Source organism: Accipiter gentilis, chromosome 19 (assembly GCF_929443795.1).
Source record: "Accipiter gentilis chromosome 19, bAccGen1.1, whole genome shotgun sequence".
Taxonomy (NCBI): Eukaryota; Metazoa; Chordata; class Aves; order Accipitriformes; family Accipitridae; genus Astur; species Astur gentilis.
The window spans coordinates 27,437,202-27,456,848 of record NC_064898.1 but is presented as its reverse complement, the minus strand read 5'-3'; the positions used below and the strand labels follow the sequence as shown (position 1 = coordinate 27,456,848).

At 60.3% G+C, this 19,647-nt stretch overlaps 1 protein-coding gene across 1 annotated transcript in view; it reads left to right on the top strand.

Annotated features, from left to right (window-relative positions):
- Positions 1 to 4,486: 4,486 nt before the first annotated feature.
- PDE2A (phosphodiesterase 2A) overlaps positions 4,487 to 19,647 on the top strand; it is a 52,000-nt gene continuing 36,839 nt past the window's right edge. Inside the window, exon 1 of the mRNA XM_049823409.1 lies at positions 4,487 to 4,803. Coding sequence (XP_049679366.1) covers positions 4,736 to 4,803 — 68 coding nt within the window. The 5' untranslated portion in view covers positions 4,487 to 4,735. The remainder of the gene's footprint in view (positions 4,804 to 19,647) is intronic.

Here is a 19,647-nt window from a genome sequence, read left to right as displayed (position 1 = left end):
GGACCTCCAGCAGCCAGGCTCAGCACCAGTTCTGTGGGGGTCTGAGCCCCACGGGACCTCTGTGGGTGCAGGGCAGCGCGTGGAGAAGATGGAGGTGGCCCTGGAGCTGGTTGGGCATTGGAGGGCTTGGAGGGTGCTGCGTTCCTAGTGACGGGGTCCTAGCGTGGGCTGGGGGCTGCGAGCAACCCACGGAGCAGCTCAGGTGGGTGTCCACAGCGAGCGCAGCCACTCACGCGGGATGTATGGAGAAACCTTTCCACTGTAGAGCAGTGGAAGAGGTGGCCCTAAGACGTCGTGTGGTCTCCATCCTTGGAGATGGATCAGATGAAGCCCTGGCCTGACCCACCTTTGAGCAGGAGGTTGGACCAGAGACCTGAAGTCCCTGCCCTGCAGCAACCCTGCTAGACCGGGGGCATCACAGGCACGGGAGAGGATGGGCGACCGCAGACAGCACCCACACCGCCTCACCAGGCACATCCCTCCTGCTCCCTGCATTGCCGAGGGTCTACCCAGCGATGCCCACCCAGTGATGCCCACCCAGTGATGCCCACCCAGCGCCTGCGCTCCTTCTGCTTGTGACACTTTGGGTTTGCTCTGGGAGGTCAGAAACCAGGGGATGCTTGCAAACACCAAGGGGGGTTGCTGTAGAAATCCTTGCCTTCTCCAAACGGCAGCTTCTTGGGGAGGTGTGGGCTGGCAGGGAATGGATCAACACCGTCTGAAGGGAGCAGGTGGGGACCAGCTGCTTTGGTGGAGAAGTGTCTGCCCGCAAAGTGCAGCACTTGGAGGAAGAGAAGCTTTGATGGGTGCAGAGGTGATGGTGAAGCCGGCTGGATGTCTCCATCACAATGATGAGGAGCTGCAGCAGAGGCAGAGACCTTGTTGCTTGAGGCTGGTGGAGAAACCTGCTGAGAAACCTCCTCGAGACGTGGCATGAAAGCCAAAGCTCAACCCTTGAGGATTCTCTGCCTTCGGCACCTCTGAACCAGCCGCCTGTTTTCATGGCATCCACCCGAAGGTCGCATCCTCCTGACATCTGCGCGATGTCCCTCACCCTGGGTGGGATCCTGTAGTCCTTGGCTGCTTATGAAAGCAAGCCAGAATTCCCCTGGGTCCTCAAGGCACCAGTCCAGCCCTCCTGGGTGCTTCCAAGCAAGAGCGAGCAGGGATTTATCTGAAAAAAAAACCCCAAACTGAGCATTTTTAATGAAATGCGTCAAAATATTTCAGAAGCAGTGGAAGTGTTCCATCAGGCTATTTAAATTTCTCAGCATTTGTGAAACTCCCGGGGCTGCACACGCTGAAAGGAGGAACCATGTCTCCTAGGGAGAGAGCCTGAGCACCCGTGCTGTCGTTTGCAGAAGGGCTCTCAGAAGCTGCTTGGATACAGGGCTGATTTTTTTCTCGAGGAGAAAATAGTACAGAGCAACGTGGAGCAGAGAAAACCACGTCTTTTAAATACCAGGAATAACAGTTGGAGAGGGGAGAGAGCCAGGCATCATGCTGGCCGCATGGGAGGGTTCACAGAGGGTTGAGAGGAGGCTGGATGCTGGGAATACACAGACATGGTGGTCCCTGCCTCGCATCTGGGAGGGATGGTTCCTTCTGGTGGGCCTTGCACCCAGATCTGCTCTGATCTTCTCAGCTGCTTCTGGCTGGGGACCATTGCCAGACAAAAACGCCTCTTGGGAATAAGAGAGGCTGGGATAAACAACCATGAGAACCAGCTTTTCCGGGAAGGAGGGGACTCCCTGCAGATGTCTTCGTGCCAAGATGACGTGGAAAGGCGGCTCCGTCACACGGGGGTTAGCAGGCTCACTGGGTGTTGCATGGCCCGTACACAGCACCCGCTTTGCTCCCTGCGCCCATCACCGCTGCTGCAGGGCATAGGGACCGGTTCAGTCCCATGGCATCCGCGTGGGTCTCTGGTCACAGCCCCTGCAATCGTGAACTCGAGGTCAGCCTGAGGTTTTGGGCTGTAGAAAGTCTGCAAGAAACAACAGCAGAAAGCAAGGCAGTGCCAGGCCTCCTGTGCTTGAAAACCCCAGGTGAGCTCAGCCAGAGGATGAAAATGTCATTAAACCTGTGACTCAGGATGGAAATAGGGATTAGATTAAAGTGATAGTCCTTAAAATAGTCTCAAATTAGCCCTGGCTCTACTATCAGCTCTTGGGATCAAATTTGGGCAAGTCATGGCAGGTCTGGGCCTCAGTTTCCCCCTCCAGACAACGCAGGCAGGGGATCTCGTGTAATTGTTATGATACACTGCCTGTTTATGTAGACCATGGGGATATTAATCCTTGTGAATTTGACAGGAACTGATGTGATTTGAGTGCTAATCTCTTAATATTTATTGCTGCTCTTAGAGTCCCAGCTGGTAGGTTCACGATGGAGCAGGAGAATAGCAGCATATCCACGTTGATTTTACAGCACGTTCCTCCCCTCTCCCCACAAAAAGTGACCCTGGAGGGATGGAGATCTGCAAGGCTAGTGAAGAGCAACCAAAATAGCTCTTTCTGGTGCAAAATCTCATTACACGAAGCTGAGCTCCCAGTTTGGGGGTGTGGGTTGGTACCGCTGTGCAGCACCCAGCACATGGCGGCTGTGTGGAGGATGCGGGTACCCGCGGAGGGATGCTGCTAAGCCTGAGGGCCGGAGAGATGCTCCTGGGTTCACCAGACTAATACCAGGGTGGCTGTAGTGGCTCAAACCAAAGGTCCATTACCCAGAGATGCCAAGGGCAAGTGTAAGAGCAGAGCAAGAACATGCAGGACTTCCCCGACTACTCTCCTGGCCTCTGACCACGTGGTGCTCAGGGATGTCCCGAGCTACTGACGCTTGCTGTACTGTTGTTGTGTACGTGCAAATGCTACCCTTAAGCCATGTGAACTTTTAGCATCCACAACATCCTGAGGCAAGAAGTTCTGCTCCTCTCCTTCACCTGTGGGATGATCTCCTCCCACTCTTTTTTCAGGACCTGGCTCCTGTTAACTTCACCTGATGTCTCCGGTGGTTGCATTGGAAGGAGCTGAAATGCTTAAATATCTTTGAAAGTCCAGGCTGCTCTCGCCCCTTCTTCATCCCCTCCCCTTGGGCCAGGAGATAGGGGGTTTCATAGCAGGCAAAGGCTGTCTGACCCTGATTCAACGTAGGACGGATGCCCTTCCCCAGAGTCCCTCCTGGGAACGCAGCTCCAGTGCATCAGGTCTTCAGCTGCGGCAGATGAGCCCCGACTGGACAGCATGGCTGGGGCTGGCAGTGCAGCAACTATTGCCCTTCTCCAGCCACTCTCTGCCACCTTCCCACTCTCGTGACAGCTCACCGTGACAGCCCCCAGCCCAGAGAGGCCCAGGGCGGGATATCCTGGTGTGGTTGTGGGGGACAAACGGACCTGATGTCCTACAAGCCCAAATGGACAGTGCAGCGGCTCCTCCAACTCAGCCAAGACAAGCTCCAGCGGTGCTGCGCACATGCAAATGGCTGTGTGCTCAGTAAGACTCCCAGAGGGAAGCTGTGCTAATTCAGGGGGTGACAGCATGGGCACTGGCATGGAGTGGTGCTGCAGGCACCTGGGAGTGGGCTGGAGCCTGGGTGTCTTGACACCAGGGCAGGTTCAAGCTGGGGGCTCAGCCATGTGGGCTGGCTGAGGGCTCAGCATCCCCTCCCTGCTGCTGGACCCAGGTGAGCAATGCAGTGGGCAGCATCCCGCAGCCAGTAGCTCCACACCGCCTGGATGGCCCGGACAGGGAGCTGTTGGGGGGTGGTGGGGCGCACAGCCAGCCCTGTATTACCTGGGCTGGGACCTGCTTGCAGGAGGGTACTGCCCCGGCAGGGACCTGCCTGTGGGCCAGTGCTGTTCAATATTGCTCGATGCCACCCAGTGCCCTTGGGAAAGGAACCTGCCTGTGGGTCCGGTGCTGCCTGGTGCTGCCCAGTACCCCTGGGGCAGGGACCCGTGGGACCAGTGCTGCTCAGTACCCCTGGGACAGGGACCCGTGGGACCAGTGCTGCCCAGTACCCCTGGGGCAGGGACCCGTGGGACCAGTGCTGCCCAGTACCCCTGGGGCAGGGACCCGTGGGACCAGTGCTGCCCAGTACCCCTGGGGCAGGGACCCGTGGGACCAGTGCTGCCCAGTACCCCTGGGGCAGGGACCCGTGGGACCAGTGCTGCTCAGTACCCCTGGGGCAGGGACTCGCCTGCGGAACCAGCGCTGCCCAGCATCGCTCCGTGCTGCCCGATGCCCCCGGGGCAGAACGGCCTTGCGGTCCCAGCAGGACCCGCTGCCCGGCGGGTCGAGGACGCCGGCGGGTCGGCTGTCGCCGCAGGGAGAGCCGGGGGGGGGAGTGCGGGCAGGGCCAGCGTGCGCCTCGCTAGACAAAGGCGGCGGCCCCTCGGCGCGGCGCGGCGCGGCGGGCGAGGCCGGGCGCGGCCCGCGGCGGGCGGCAGGTGCGGACCCCTTCGGCCCCTCCGCGGCGAGCAGCTCGGCCCCCGCCCAGCCCCGCGGAGCCGCAGCGGCGCCGTCAATCAGCGGCTCCCCCCGCACCCCCCCAACCCCCACCCTCCGCCCTCCCCTCCCGCACGCCTCGGCGCGCTGCATCGGGCTCGGTGACAGCAGCGAGCTGGAGACACCCTCGCCGAGCGCGGCGGGAGGTTCCGCTCCCAGCCAGCACCGAGAACCGGGCGCAGCCGAGCCCCCGCCGCCCGCCTGGCAGGGCTGCCGAAGCATGCGGAGCCATGGGCCAGGGCTGTGGACACTCCATCCTCTGCCGGAGCCAGCCGTACCAGGCGGCCGCGTCTGACCTGTGAGTCCCCCCTCCCGCCGGCACCGGGCATGGAGCGGGGGGGAGACCGCGCCAAGAGGGAGGGATGCTCCGGGGGTGATGCTGGGTGAAGGAGTGAGGGAGACATCGGGGAGAGGGGAGGCAGGAAAAAGTTCCTTCTGCCTGACAGCTGGCGGGGAGGGGGTGGCAGGGAAATGACAAGTGTCTGCGACCCCCCCCCCCCCCCCTCGTTTCGCCACCTGTGTTAGCCCAGGGCAGGTCATCGCTGGCGGCTGGCTGAAGGGCTCGGTGCCGGAAGGCTGGTGTGAACAGCATCTCCCTGTTTCGCGAGCCACCCTCACGGCGTGGTGGTTCCCCGTGGGGGCAGAAGGCCCCTGGCCAGAGGGTGGGCTGGGGGGGCATGGGTGACTTTGTGAAATGCAGGTCAGGCCTCTGAATTTTGGTTTCGGCAGCTCCACGCAGGACATGAGAAGCCACCCCCGCACACCCACCCACGCAACAGGTCTGGGGGTCCCGGTGTCGCTGCGCCTGTTTGCATGCAGCGAGGTGGGGAAGGGGCTTTGGGGCTCACAGGGATCTTGTTCCACGGCGCAGGCACGAGGGGCTTTGCAATGCGAGCGTGGGGTGACCTTGCTGAGGGATGACAGTGCTCCCTGGAAGCGGTGAAGGGTGATGCTCCAGAGAGCCCACGTGGGAAGAGGGGCTGAGCTGGCTAACGGGAAGCATGCGGTGCCTGAATTCCCATCGCCCACGGGCTCGGCTAGGGATGGCGGAGACCCCCGGCTCTGCGCGCGCGTGTGTGTGGCACTCACGAGGCTCCACAGCTGCTGGGTAGCAGGCTGTGCACAGGCAATTTGCGGTACGTGGGTGCTCTGCCTCCCGGGTGCCGAGAGATCTCGGGTGCTCCCAATCCCTTGCCCCTCCCCAGCAGTTGCTGGGATCAGATCCCACATTGCCAGAGGGGTGAGCTGATCTGGCGGGGAAGGGATGCGGGTGTAAGGGGACAAGGAGGAAAGCTGCTCGGTGCTTGGATTCCTTTGTCTGGTGGTGCTGGCTCCACGTGCTCAGGCACCGGCCGAACCACCTGGCTCGGCAGCCTGCACCGGGACCACCGCTCCCAGGGGCTGCCTCACCACACGGGGATGTGCCCAGGAGCAGCCTCAGGTCTCCTGGAGCGGGTGCTTTAGGTGATTACAGGACCATCAGGGTGCAAGGGAAGCTGCCGCCTGCTCCTGCCCCAGCCCCACATGTTTCCCTCTGGCATCACCAGGTTTTTGCACCTTCAACGAGGTGACCTTCAGATGAGAAGCTTGCCTTTCCCTATAGAAAATAGCCTCCAGCATCTTTCCTGACTACACGTGGTATGGGGCTTAGACCCACCTTCCAGAGGCACCAAGAGCTGCTGATCCCCCTACGCTGCCGTGGGTGCTGGGTCCAGTCTTCTCTGCGGGCGGCATCCTTCCCCCCCAGCTCTCCCGGCTCGCTCTCTGGTGCTGCGTGCGCTTTGTTCCCTGCAGAGATCCTTTCATGCTGCTGCCAGAACATGTGCCCATGTCCTTTTCTTTAAGCAAAACACACAAAGGTCTTGAAATGCCATGCTTTCCCTATATTTCTTCCAGCTGGAGTGCCTCTCCTGACTTGCAGCTGCTGTTTAATGGCTTTTAAGAAAGGTAGATGCTATAGAAACTTAGTGTAGCCGGACTGGCTGCACACCTCGAGCCGCCCAGGGCAGGAGAGACAGGAATGGTGAGCCAAGATGCTTCCCCCTTTTACCCAGGATATAATCTCATGTCCTTCCTAGGAGATGTTTGTCCCTGTTCCCGTACACCCTGGGGGATATATAGAGGTGGAAAAGCTTCCCAAGAGCTTTCAGACGATGCCCTTGCCCGTGCAGCTGGCTGCTCCTTCAGCACTCAGCTGGAGCGGGCGTCCCCGGTGAGGCCAGCGCTTGTGGGGTGATGCTGCCGGCTCTCTGCCTCCGCTCCAGCTGTGTGTTGTTTAATGCTGGCTTGTCTTGTGTGCTGACGGCAGATCTTAGCAGTGCCACTGCCCACCGTCTCAAAGTGCTGCTGCCCAGCTGGGGATGCTGCGTGGGGCCGAGATCCATCGGTGGGCCAGGTCTCCCACGTGTGCGGTTGATGAGCTCTGATTTATCGCAGGGGAGCATCGGGTGGCAGCCAGTCAAGTGCCATTTTGCATTATCCAGGTCATGTTTTAACCCATTTTCTCCTTCTTTTTCCTCCGGTGGGAAGCGTGTTCCCAGGCGGGCGGCTCCTGACCCGGTTAGCGGCGGGTGGGATGCCGGGGTGCCCGGAGCTGCTGCTCTCTCAGCATCCGACAGCAGCTGGGGGAGAAGCAGCCGAGCTCTGCAGATTGCAAACACAGAGACGATGCTCGGAGCATCCCTGCAGGGAAGCACCTGGTTCAGCGAAGGCTGGGCAGAGGTTAGGGCTTCCTTCAGGGTGCAGGCAGGGCTGCCTGCTCCTCATCGAGCTCTCCCTGCTGCCCAGTTCGCTTCTGGCAGCTGCCTGGCAGGAGCAGATGCGGGGGATGTGTGAGCTGGCCAAGTGTCACCATGCTCAGCACTGGTCCGGTGACAGGGTCGGTGCCAGGCACGTAATGGAGGAGGGACCGTGGCTGTGGCCACAGCTGGGATGAGGAGCTTTGTCCTGCCCGGGTCACGGCCGGCTGAGTGGCCGGGAGCCGGTGGGCACTGGCAGAAGGAAGGGCCCGGTGTCCCCCGAGGGGACAAAGATGGCTCTTATGCATCTTTGCAGCAGTGCAGGAGTCTCTGTGCTGGGTATTCCAGGTCAATGCCAGGACCCGGACGGTGTGTCCCCATCAAGGCTCATGCAAGGGCGATGTGTAATGCACCATCCCCATTTTATCTCCCTTGTGCATCCACCTGGGAGCCGCTTCCTCTGGGGTCCCGGCCCAGGGGGTGCCCAGGGGAGCAGCTGGAGGGGCTGATGGCATGAGGTGACATTCGTGATGCTGCTGATGTCTGTCCCTACCTGCCGCTACCTGTGTGGCCTGGGCACACATCAGAGGGAAACCCGGTCCCTCCCCACCTCGTGCATCCTCACCATTACTCCCCGCTTCTCTCCCAAAGCACGTCCTGAAGGGCAGCGCTGGCAGCAGAGACGTGGCATCCACGGGGGTTGGACTAGGTGACCTTTAAAGGTCCCTTCCAGCCCAGACTGTTCTATGATTCTATGGCTTGCTCCGGTGGCATTAACTCTGCAGGTAGCCAGGGAGCAACACCAGCTGGGACGTGGAGGGCACGAGCTGCCTGGCGAGGTGGTTCAGCCACCTTTTGGAGATCTCTGAGCATCTGCAAAGCCGAGGGCAGGCTGCCGAGCCCGCCGGACCCCGCTCCAAACCTCTGCCTCGTGGTTATTGCCAGCCCCTGAGTTGCATGTGTAAAGTGCCGTGGAAAACACCAACTCCATCGCCGCTCCCAGTGTGGCTGGGGCAGCTCTGCTCCTTAACGGGCACCCACTTACCAGGGCAAAGGGGTTCAGTGGGGTGAGGGCAGCCTGGTCCCCCATTGCTGGGTTCCTTGGGATCTGCAAGCGGCTGCGTGTGATGTTCTCTGGGCTTTTCCAAAACCTCAGGCTGTTTGTGCCTTTGCCTTTCTCACAGCCTGGTGCCAGTACGTTGGCTGGGAGGTGTCTGGGGCGCTTCAGTGTCACCCACCCGCCTGGGCACCTAGCCCAGGAGCTCAGAGGTGCCTTGCGGAGAGGATGGAGGGGAAGCTCCTGGCTGTGAGTTTCCTGGCACCCTGCACATCTCCATGCCCCGGGGAGGTCCCTTGGGTGGGGGGGACCCTGGCCAGGAGCTTCCCTTCCGTCGCCCGGGGGCATCCCCCTGAGCATCCTCAGCTTCAGAGCAGCGAGTGGTTTTAAAGTGTTGGGGAATTAACCTCCGGTGCTTGCCGGCTGCCAGCCAGATGCTAGCGCAGATGCAGGCAATCAGGCCAGCCTCCGCTCCGCCGGGCAGACTGGCACACCGCGGGGCTGGCCACGGCCCAGGGCGGCAGCACCAGCGGCTCTGCCGGTGAGAAGCTGCGCCGAACGTGCCCTGGCCATCATCTCCATCCGAGCCCCAAGCACATCCCTCCGAGAGCTGCGCTGCTCTATCAGCTCCGGGAGGACGAGCATCCATCTGGGGTGGGCAGCCAGCTCGCCGGCAGCTCCTGCGTGGGGGATGCAGGATTCCCCGGGGCAGAGGGGGATGCAGCAGCCCTTTCTGGGAATCCCTCCTGCCTCCCGCTCTTCCCCGACCCCGATCCCCGCTTTCGCTTTTGTCTCTTTCCCGGCTCCCACGTGGCTTGCTGAGAGCTGCGCTGGGCTGCAGCCAGAAATGCAGGCAGGGCCCGGAGCTGCCTGGGACTTTCTGCCTGTCCAGCTTTCTCCTGCAAAGGGCTGAGCTGTCCTTGTTAATGGATGGGCCTGTCTGGAGGGGGGAGCGAGGGGGATGGAGAGCACTGGGAGATGCTTTGTCTGCTGCTGCGGCTCTATCCGCACAGCAGCGGCAGGGTTTAGGCAATGGAGAGCCGGCAGAGCGCAGGCAACGGGCAGCTTGGCAGCTCGGACCCCCCCGGCCGAGGTGTCAAGGGTGGGTGGGGGTCTTGCCTGCCTTGCAGCGATGGGTGATGACCCCAAGATTTGCTGTTTTGGGGGGGTTGGAGACTGGATGGAGGGTCTCCGGCTGGTCCTCGGGTAGCCGTTCCTAGTCAATGGTGGTCCATGATGCCGTGGCATCCCCAGGCACCGGGAAGGTGTCCCCAAACCTTGTCACCCATGTAGCATCCTCGAGGGATGGACTAGGACAGCAGCCTGTGGGACTCGCCGAGTGTCGGCTCAGAAATGTCCCGGTGGCAGGTTATTTGGCAGCAGCAGCCCTTGGTGTTATTTGGCAGCAGCAGCCCTTGGTCCTGCTCCTGTCCCCAAATCCTGTGCCCTGCCTGCCCTGGCATAGCCTAGCAGAGCCCTGCCTGCAATGCCACTGTGGGGAGGCAGAGGGAAAAGGATGGCTTGAGACCTTGCAGGGAGCATTTTGGGTGGGTTCAAGCCTTCTGGGTCTTTGTCAGTTTGCATCTTCTATAAAAAATCAAATAGAAAAAGGAGGTGGTTTTGGGTGGGTTTATTTCCCATAGAAAATATTAAAACCTGATTTTTTGTCTGGGGCTAGGGGGGGGTTCAAGGCTTGGCCCGGGGGTCGCGGCTGGTGAGGATGGCCTCGCAGTGTGTTTTGGCATCCCCAAAGCCCTCTGCTCGCCAGATGCAGTGGAGGACTGTTGCACCCAAGGAGAGAAAAAGCAAACAGCAGCTGCCGGTGCAGCCCTGTCACAGAAGTGATGACTTAGCCAGAAAGCCTCTCCTGGCTTGTAATCGCTTCCCAGCCCCTTCCCACTTCGTTATTAACTTGCACGTTTCATCTGGGTGACTCAGAAGACACTGAGGATCTATTTATAAGGAGCATTTGAAAGGCTAAGACTGGTGGAGGGCTTTTTCCCCCCCCTCTTTCCTTGAGCTGTTGCCTGCCAAATGCGGCTGCGCTCCCCTTGGCCGTGGGCAGACGTGGCCCTGGGACAGGCAGGTCTGGAAGGGGACCTGTCCCCGTCCCCTGAGGTTCAGGGTCTGGCTGCTACGGGATGAAGATGCTGATGCTCCCCTCTGCCTGGCATGCAAAGTCTCCCTGCAAGCCCCTCCTTGCTGCTGGGCACCCCGAACCTCACCCCATTGCAGCAGAAGCCCCTAATGCTCCTGCCTGCGGGGGCAAGGTACGGGCAGGGCTGCCGGAACGTGCTCCTCCCTGGGAATACAGGGAACCGTAGCCTGGGACACGAGACCTCGGTGGTCTGGATGGCACCCAGCCTGGCTCCGAGGGCGTGAAGCCCTGCCAAGCAGTGGGATTGATCAGCCTGGTGAGGATATCATGCTGATGGAGCCGGCGTGTGCTTGGGGACGAGGCCAGCGGCTGCTCGGTGCTGGGAGGTGATGCATCATCCTTAGCCAGAGCCTCTGCTCCCCTCGGAGTGGAGCTGGGACATCCGTACGGCTTCGCAGCAGTTTGCAGGCTGGGGTTTATTTGCTGCAAGGGGATAACACTGGGGCTGCTCTGTGTCCCTGGTCGTGCAGCCAAGGATGGGTCTGCAGCCCTGTCCTTGAGCCGATGCCTGGCTGGAAGGACACAAGCCATGGGTGCTGCTGTGTTTTGACTTGTTCTCCAAAAAAATGGGGCCTTTCCTCATTTTTTTTTTTTTACTAGTGCTAACACAGCCAGGCTGATGGCAGTATCCTTCCCATGTGGAAAAAGCAAGAGGGAAGCCGTGCAGCCTTTAAATAAGGAATCAGGGCTGAGCAAGGTGGCTCTGGCAATGGGGAGAGGTGTCAGTACCAGCAAAGTTGGTAATCTCCCAGCTCAAGCAGGGTGATGGTACATCCCCTAATGATTTTATTATCAGCTACTCGAGGCAAGAATTCTCTGCCCTGTCACTGCCTGCAAGCTGGGAGCTCCCGCTGCCGGATGGGACCCGTGGGAGGCTCTTTGGTCCTGAGCATGATCATCCCGGGACATGGGACCCTCCTGGGTCCTTCTGCAGCATCTTGGGGTTCTGGTCAGGTGGGAAATTGGGGTGCACGGCAGATGGGCTTGGTCTCCCACCGGCTGCTGTGGGACTAGAGCTAAGGTTAGGGTTAGGGCTAGGGCTAGGGCTAGGGCTAGAGTTAGAACTATAGCTAATTTTAGGGTTAGGGTTATGGTTCAGGCTAGAACTAGGGTTCAGGTTGTCGTGGTTTAACCCCAGCCGGCAACTAAGCACCACGCAGCCGCTCACTCACTCCCCCCCACCTAGTGGGATGGGGGAGGAAATCGGGAAAAAAAAGTAAAACTCCTGGGTTGAGATAAGAACGGTTTAATAGAACAGAAAAGAAGAAACTAATAATGATAATGATAACACTAATAAAATGACAACAGTAGTAATAAAAGGATTGGAATGTACAACTGATGCGCAGGGCAATTGCTCACCAGCTGCCGACCGACACCCCGCCAGTCCCCGAGTGGCAATTCCCTGCCCCCATTTCCCAGTTCCTATACTAGATGGGACGTCCCATGGTATGGAATACACCGTTGGCCAGTTTGGGTCAGGTGCCCTGGCTGTGTCCTGTGCCAACTTCTTGTGCCCTGCCTGGGCATGAGAAGCTGAAAAATCCTTGACATTAGTCTAAACACTACTGAGCAACAACTGCAAACATCAGTGTTATCAAGGTTCTTTGCATACTGAACTCAAAACATAGCACTGTACCAGCTACTGGGAAGACAGTTATATCTAACTTGTCCTGAAACCAGGACAAGGGTTAAGGCTAAGGTTAGGTTTAGGGTTAGGGTTAGAGTTAGGGCTAAGGTTAGGACTAGGGCTAGGGCTAGGTCTAAGTTTAGGGTTAGGATTAGAGTTAGGACTAGGGCTCGGACTAGGGTCAGGCTCATTTTCCCAGGACAGGGGACCTGGGGACCTTCCCTCTGCTCGCTCAGCACAGCCGGCTCCATTCTCCCCGGCGGCAGAGCTCTGGGGTCTCCCCATGCACGTCCTTCACCCACCGGCTGAGCCGGAGCGTGGCTGGGACCTGTCGCATGGGGCGGCTTCGTCTCCCACCCTTCCCGGCCTCATCTGGGGAGTGGGACTGATGCTGAGTCAGCAAACGCTCGTGGGTGAAACCTCCAAAACCTGAGTGTTTCGCTAAAGCCTGAGCCAGGAATGACGGTGCGAGGCCGGAGGCACTCACAACAGCCTGCAGGTAAAGCAGCTTTCAAGGCGTGAGAATTTGCAGCAAGCCCAAGGGGGTTGTGTGGGCCCATCTCGGTGTCAGACGCCAGGGTGACGGGCACGTGGGCATACTGCATTTACTCACAGAGGTTTCTGGTTGCTCCAGCCCATGTCTGCAGCCGCCGGCACCCACGGCAAAGCCCCGCGGCCGCACGCATGCACCAGCTCCTCTCCCCATCGCCGCCCGCGGCTGCCTTCGGCTGCAGGGCGTCCCGGGGGTCCCTTGGGAGGAAGAAGGTCGGGGCAGGCTCAGCCAGCGCTGCAGCTCAGCAGTGTGAGCCAGGAACAGCGTGACCTTTGTTAATGAATTTTTTGCTCTTTTATTTCCCCTGCGTTCCCTCCAGTACTCTGCGCTGTCAGAGGCTTGGGCTCCTCCAGCAGAGCGCTGCAATGTGTTAATTATGGGGTTTCTTCCAAGCCTGGTATTACCTGCACGCACCGTGGGTGCTGCTGCCCTGCCGTACCCCCAGGACGGTGAGTTTGGGCTCGGTCTGGCCGTGCAGATGGATTTCTTGGCACAGCCGCCCATCACAAGGAAGCCATGAGATACTAGCAGAGGATTTCACAAGGGGGATGGCTCGGCATCGATGAGGCTCCTGCCCCAAAGGAAACCCCAGCCCAGCTGCTGAGGGTCGAGCATCCCCCGAAATAAGCACGAGGGCACTAAGGTGCCCTTTGGGTGCTGGTTTCCCTTGGTGAAACCTGGGATGCGAGTGGATGCAGCCGTAGAGCTGAGCAAGTGCCTGCTCTGGAGGATGCTGCTGGAAAAGGGGATGCTCACGGTGGGAGCCAGGCTTACCGTGCCCCGGGGGGACTCGGGGAGAGGTTGAGGGGGGCTGCTGTTGGGGCTGGCTGTCCCCAGGTAAGTGACACTCTCGGGAATTGCTGTGGCTCCCTGCCAGGCACCCGGCTCTGATCCTGCCCCTGCCAGATGGACGGGATACCCCTGGGGCTGCCCAGCTGCCTGTGGTCCCCAGGGAGAGCCAGGGCAGGATGCGTGCCGCACCGCAGGCTGGGTGGAAGGGGCACTGGTGCCAGCAGCTCCACTCGTGCCCTCCCAAATCCCAGGAGCTGCATCAGGGCAATGCTGGGGGCCTGTCCTTGGGCCCCCCTCGGTCCAGCCGTGATCATCACCCCCTCTTCAAGGAGCTGGAGCAGGCTGTCCTGCTGCACTGCTCCCATGGGAATGCGGGGATGGAAAGGGGGTCTCTTCCCCCAGGGAATAGCGTGGGAGCTGGCTGCTGGGGTGCGTGGGTGTGCTGCGGCCACGGCTGTTTCAGTGAGGATGGAGGGGCTCTGCGGAGGTGGGGGCTTGGCAGGGGCCTGCGGCGCTGCTGGGGACCCCCCCCCCCGCCGCGCTGGCAGGGAGATGGGACAGCAGGTCCGTGGGCTGGCGAGCCCGCAGCTCCGCAAGAAGTGCAAAGTCAGGCACGCCTGTGTATCGCTTGTGCACGGGAGCCGGGAGCGTGCCGGGGAGCGAGCCCCGTGTTCGAGCCGAGCGTGCGGAGAGCCCAAGCTGGACACCAGTATGGGCAGGGGGGACCCCGGCCGTGCCCCCCACTCCCCTCCCTCCTGCAAGCCCCAAACCTGCAGGCACAGCAGAGAGGCAAGGTGCTACCGAGAGGACCGTGGGACCAAGGTGCTACCCCAGGGACCCTGTTTCATCCCTCCCTGCTCTGTCCTCGCCTGTGCAGCTCGGTGGGATCCTGGCACCGTCGCTCCTGCACCACAGACAACCAGACCCTGCGATGGGGACCCCACCGAAGGGAAGGGGATGAGGCTGGGGACTCTCGCCAGGTGGCACCTGGCTGCCAGCCCTCCCGCAGGTGCCCGGCTGGGCACGGCATGGCAGAGAAGCCAGGGCCAGCAGTTCACCCCGCAGAAAAACCATTAATTCATAGAAAGTGCAATCCAGCATTAATAACCCGACCTGCTGCAGCACTGGTCACACCGAGAGCAGGATCTGGCCACACTGCAGGAGCTGATAGTTCCTTGCTGGAGAGTTGGTGCCAAGGGAGCCGGGGGCGAGCAGCGCTGCGCGGGGGCTTTGGCAGCGCCAGGGACCATCACCAAAGGATGCGGCATCTCCGTGCCCATCCCGGGGGCGAGCTGCCTGCCATCCCGGCTTTCCCATAGGCATCCAGGACCGGTGTCTCCACTGCCAGGGACAGCAGTGGGGCTGGGGACGGCTGCCTGTGCCCCACCAAAGGAGGGGTCTCTTCTGACCCTCCCGCTGTCACCTTGTCCCCGGAGAGGAGAGAGAGATGGGGGGAAGCGTTCCTTGCGGGAGAGGCTTGGTCAGACATAAAAACCGCTTCATCGCTTGATTAAGGTACAAGATGCGCTGCCATCCCCCGGGGCATATCCCTGGGTTAACGTGCCCCTGCATCTCTCTGCCAGCCCTCTCCCTCCTCCCAGGGAAAGGCAGAGCTTTGCAAATTAAAAACTAAGCTTGGCTCAGCGAAATGGGGCTTTTAAGCAAATGGGTGTCAGATGAAGCAGCTCTCACCCCAACGAGCCTCAAAGGCATGAGCGTCTTTTAGCCGTGTCCTTTCCCTTCCCTCCGCTGATGGTCCAGATCCCCAGGCTCGCTCTTGCTAATACAAATAATTTGTGTTTGCACGGTGCCTGCACTGCGTTTATTTCCCTGACATGGAGATTTGGCTCATTTTGGAGGGGAGGCTGGCCCGGTGAGCGGCTGCCACTTGCACCATGGTCAGACACGGAGGTTTTGGTGACAAATCCAGGGTTTTGCAGCCTGGAAGAGTATCCCTGCTCCCGGAGGACCCGTGGTTCCCAGAGAGGGATGGGGCACGGACAGCAGAGGCGGGATGCTGAAGTCCTGCTCTATTCCCGTGGGATTTTGCCAATGGCAGCGGATGGAGGGGACCCCAGACCCTGAATGTGGGGTTGAGCCCAGTTTGGTGCTGGATGGGTATGAGCAGTGGGGCTGGTTGTGCATCAGGATGGGCAGGCTGGAGAGTGGGCTCAGGGAAGGGAAAAAAAGCCAGGAAAGGGATAAAACAGCAAACAGCACTGGGAAGATAACAAACACACGCTAAAACACTACCTCCGGCTGCCTTTTTTTTTTTTCCTCTGGTTATCAACTAAACCTACTAATTGAAAGATGAGTTGGCAGAGTCTGTAACGCTGCATTTATCCAAGGACAATTCCCCAGAGATTCAGGGTAACCGTGTGTTTTCTCTCGCCGCCTTTGCCGCGCCGGGTGCTGTTCCTGCCTGATTTGGTGCCGGGGCTGTGGCGTGGGCACGGCTCCCTCGGGGTGCCGGTGGCCTCGCTTGGAGGTCCCCAAGGTGGTGGCACTCCTGCTTTCCCCTCCTCCTTGCTCCGGTGCCGCCGTGCAAAGCTCACATCGCCCGGCATTCCCAGCGTCCCCCTTGGGGACGGCTTGCCGGGGGGCTCGGGGATACCCTCCTGCTTCCAGCGAGCTGGGTCCTGGCGTCTTGGGGTGCAGTGCGATGGGGATGGGGATTTGCAGGCTTGCAGGGCTGCTGTGCAATGGGGACTTGCAGGCTTGCAGGGCTGCCAGGCTTTCCAGCCACATCAGACAGGGCCAGGCTGCATTCCTGCGTCTCCTCGAAGCCCTGGGGAGCTGCTTTTCCAGCCTGGCAGCGAAGGCAGCTGCCTGCACGGGACCTAACACTTAAGGGCCGTGCAGCAGCCGGGGAAGTGCGTTTGCCGTGCAAACAGAGCTCAGCCCTCCCGCAGACTTATCGAAGGCACTTAGGGCTCGATGCGTTTGTTAAGCAAATAAATCGCACCCGGCAAAGCTTCGGTGACACCGTTCCCTTTCCCTCCCGCGCTCCTGCCAGCTGGTGTGTCACCGCCCGGCATCCTGCAGCACCTGCCCATTAATATGCGGGCCTGTAATTACCCAGAGCTGACAATGGCTCTACATTAGACACAGGAGCTCAGCAGCCATCCCTGCCAGTCCTGCCCGCGGATGCCACGGCGATGCTTAACCACGGGGCACCCCCATGCCCGCGCCGTGATCCGTCCCTCAGATACGCATGGCGAAATCCTTCGGCTTCAGGCTCGGCATTTGCAGTAAACAGGCAATTTTCTGTCGCTGCTTGAGACCGGGGAAGATGAAATCCGATTCGGCAGGTGCCGGCGTGGGAGGTTGGCTGCCTCCGGGTGCTCTTCACCGCTGAAGGATGGAGGTCTCCTGGGTGTGCAGGGACCCCGGAGCTCCCCATCGATGCCTGCCGCTCTGCCAGCCCGAAACGCCCCGAGTTTGCTGCTCGCCCTGCCCCGGGCTGTCCTGTGCCCCCTTAGCATCTCTCCTCAGCCCCATCCTGTCCCCCCGCCGTGGTCCTCGTCCCCCCCATCACACGCTGCCCACAGCGAGGGCTTTACTGAGGCAGGGGCAGATGCGATCTCCTGCGCTGCCTTTGCCTGGAGACCGAGTTATCTGATCCCAGCCAGCCCGCGGGTCCGTCTGGCCGGTGCTCCGACTGTCGTGTTCCTCTGCTTCCCATTTATTTCTCCCTTCTTGATACGCTCTCGAGCCTCAGCCACTTCCAGAGCCGGCGCTCCGAGCCTGCTCCCCCCTCCGCCTTGCTCACACCAGCCTCTCCCTTTGCCTGGGCACTGGTGCCCACCCGGAGCTGTGCCCTGCTCGCAGCCGGGGGTGATGCCCACCCGTGTCCCCCGGGGACCCGCTTTTCCCCCCGCTCCCTCATTCCTCGGGCGCTGGCGGCATCGCCTGCCCTTTGCCTTCACACCCGGCACAGGCAGGACCGTGGTGTGGCTGCCGGCAGGCTCCTGTGCCGAAGTGCAGCTGCGGGTACCAATCTGTCCTGCCATCCCTGCGTGCTCCGAGCATCCTCTGCGACGAGCCCCAGCTCGCTCCTGCCGCCAGCTCTGCAGGCATTGGGGTCACCGCTGTCACCCCATGGGGACACTGGCTCTCTCCCTGCCGAGGACCTCACTGGCGCCAGGGCCAAGCCACCCTCCAGGTTTCCAGCTCCTCCAAAGTCACCGGAGTCACTTGTGCACTTATGGGCCACTAAGTGCTGTAATTACAGATATGCTTTAATTAGCATAATTGCGTTTCTACACAAATAAAACATTTGGCGTAGTTAATTCCTAGTCTGCAGCTCCAAACCCGAGACTTTTCACCCCCCTCGCCTCGGTGGCAGGGGAGCAGGCAGCTGCCAGCAGCGAGGGCTGGCAGGGGTAGGACAGCGGGGTTCCCACCCCCCAGCCGGCAGATCCCGCCCCAGTGCCACAGGGGCCTGAGCTGGAGCCCCCCCATCCCCCCCCCAGCACTGAGGGTAGCTGGGGTCCCCTTCCCTTTGACTTGTTAGGACACGGCACTGGTATTGCTGGGACATAGCATTGGGTTTGCTGGGACATGATACTGGGTTTTCTGGGGCACCGTCTTGGGCTTGCTGGGATGCAGTACTGGGATTGCTAGGATATGGCGCTGGACTTGTTAGGACACGGCACTGGGCTTGCTGGGAGATGGCTCTGGGCTTGCTGGGACATGGTACTGGGCTTGATGGGACACGGTACTGGGCTTGGTGGGACACAACACTCGTTTTGTTGGGACATGGCTCTGGAATTGCTGGAGCACCATACTGGGCTTGCTGGGACAAGGGCTGGCTTGGATGCAGCACTGTGATTGCTAGGACATCGCACTGGGCTTGCTGGGACACAGCTGGAGCCCAGGCTTGGCCCTCGGGGCAGTGCTGGTAAGCGCTTGCCCCAGCCGGGCGAGACGTGCCTGGGCTGGGCACCGTGGATCTGGCCCCCCCAAGCCCATCCTGGAGCCTCCCCGCTGCCACCGTCCCCACTGAGCCAGCCCTGGGGTGGTCTGCCCCACCTCCAAACACCCAGAGCCCCCTGCACCCACAGCCACCCCCTTTAGCATCACCCTGGTGCCTGCCGGGCTCCTGAAAGGATTTCGCTGGAGGATGTGAAAGAAGCCGAGGAGCTGCCGGCAGCAGCATCCTGGCCCTTCACCGGAAAAATACAGGGAAGAGTTGGGAAAATGGCCGATGCTCATGTGCCTGCAGGGTTTGCTAAATGCCCTTTTCATTAAAAAAAAAAAAAAAAAGGAAAAAAAAATTCCATTTTTCTCAAGCTGAAAATGAAAGTGATTATGTAACAAGCAATAAATTACTTAAAGAGAATGACTCATTAGAGCAAATACAGAAAAAGTCACCGTGTATTTTTAGCTCGAACACCCCGTGCTGTACCCAGCGTTAACCCTTGTGGGGCACAGCCTGGCCCCCCACCTCGCCCCACTGCGGACCGGGGCGACCCCCCTGGAGATGCCACGTTTTGTTCTGTAAGGATTTTGTCCCTGTGACATATTCCCGAAGGAGCGTGGAAGTGATGGGCCTGGTGCGGCTGAGCTGTGGGTTCCCCATCCTATGGCCCCCCCTCGGTGGGATGCTCGTGGCTGGTCCAGGGGATGCTGCTCACCCCGGATCTGGGTCCCCATCCCGGGATGAGCCCCTGCTCCGCTTCCCCTCCCGGTCATTCCCACCAGGATAATTAACCCTGATCCCTTCCTGAGCAGCGCAGACCACGGGCGCTGCTGTTTTCTCCCTGCCAAAGAACCTGACGAATTAATTTGGAAATAGAAGTGACGAACAAATTAATTGGAGGAGAACAAGGGAGCGAGCGAGCGAGCCGGTTTTAATCCAGGTTAAATTGGTGAGTGAATGCATCGTTAACAAAAGAGAGATAACGAGGGGGAATTGGAGCAGGCAGGTGCCAGGCGAGATGGTGGCAGCAGCCGCCTGGACATGGGATGCCAAGGGATGAGAGTCGGCCTGAGAGGGGGAAAAAATCCTGGGGATGCAAGTGGGAACCTGCAAGGGGGAGGGGAGCGAGAGCCGGGTGTCACCCCCACGTCAGGGTCCCTGGGGACGGTCCTGCCAGGCTCCTGCCTGCGCTGCCCACAACCCCACTCATCCCTTTGTCACCCCTTTGCCGAAGCGGAGCATCCTCGTGGTCTGCTTTGTCTCCAAGGAGATTTCCACCAGGAGCAGGGTAGG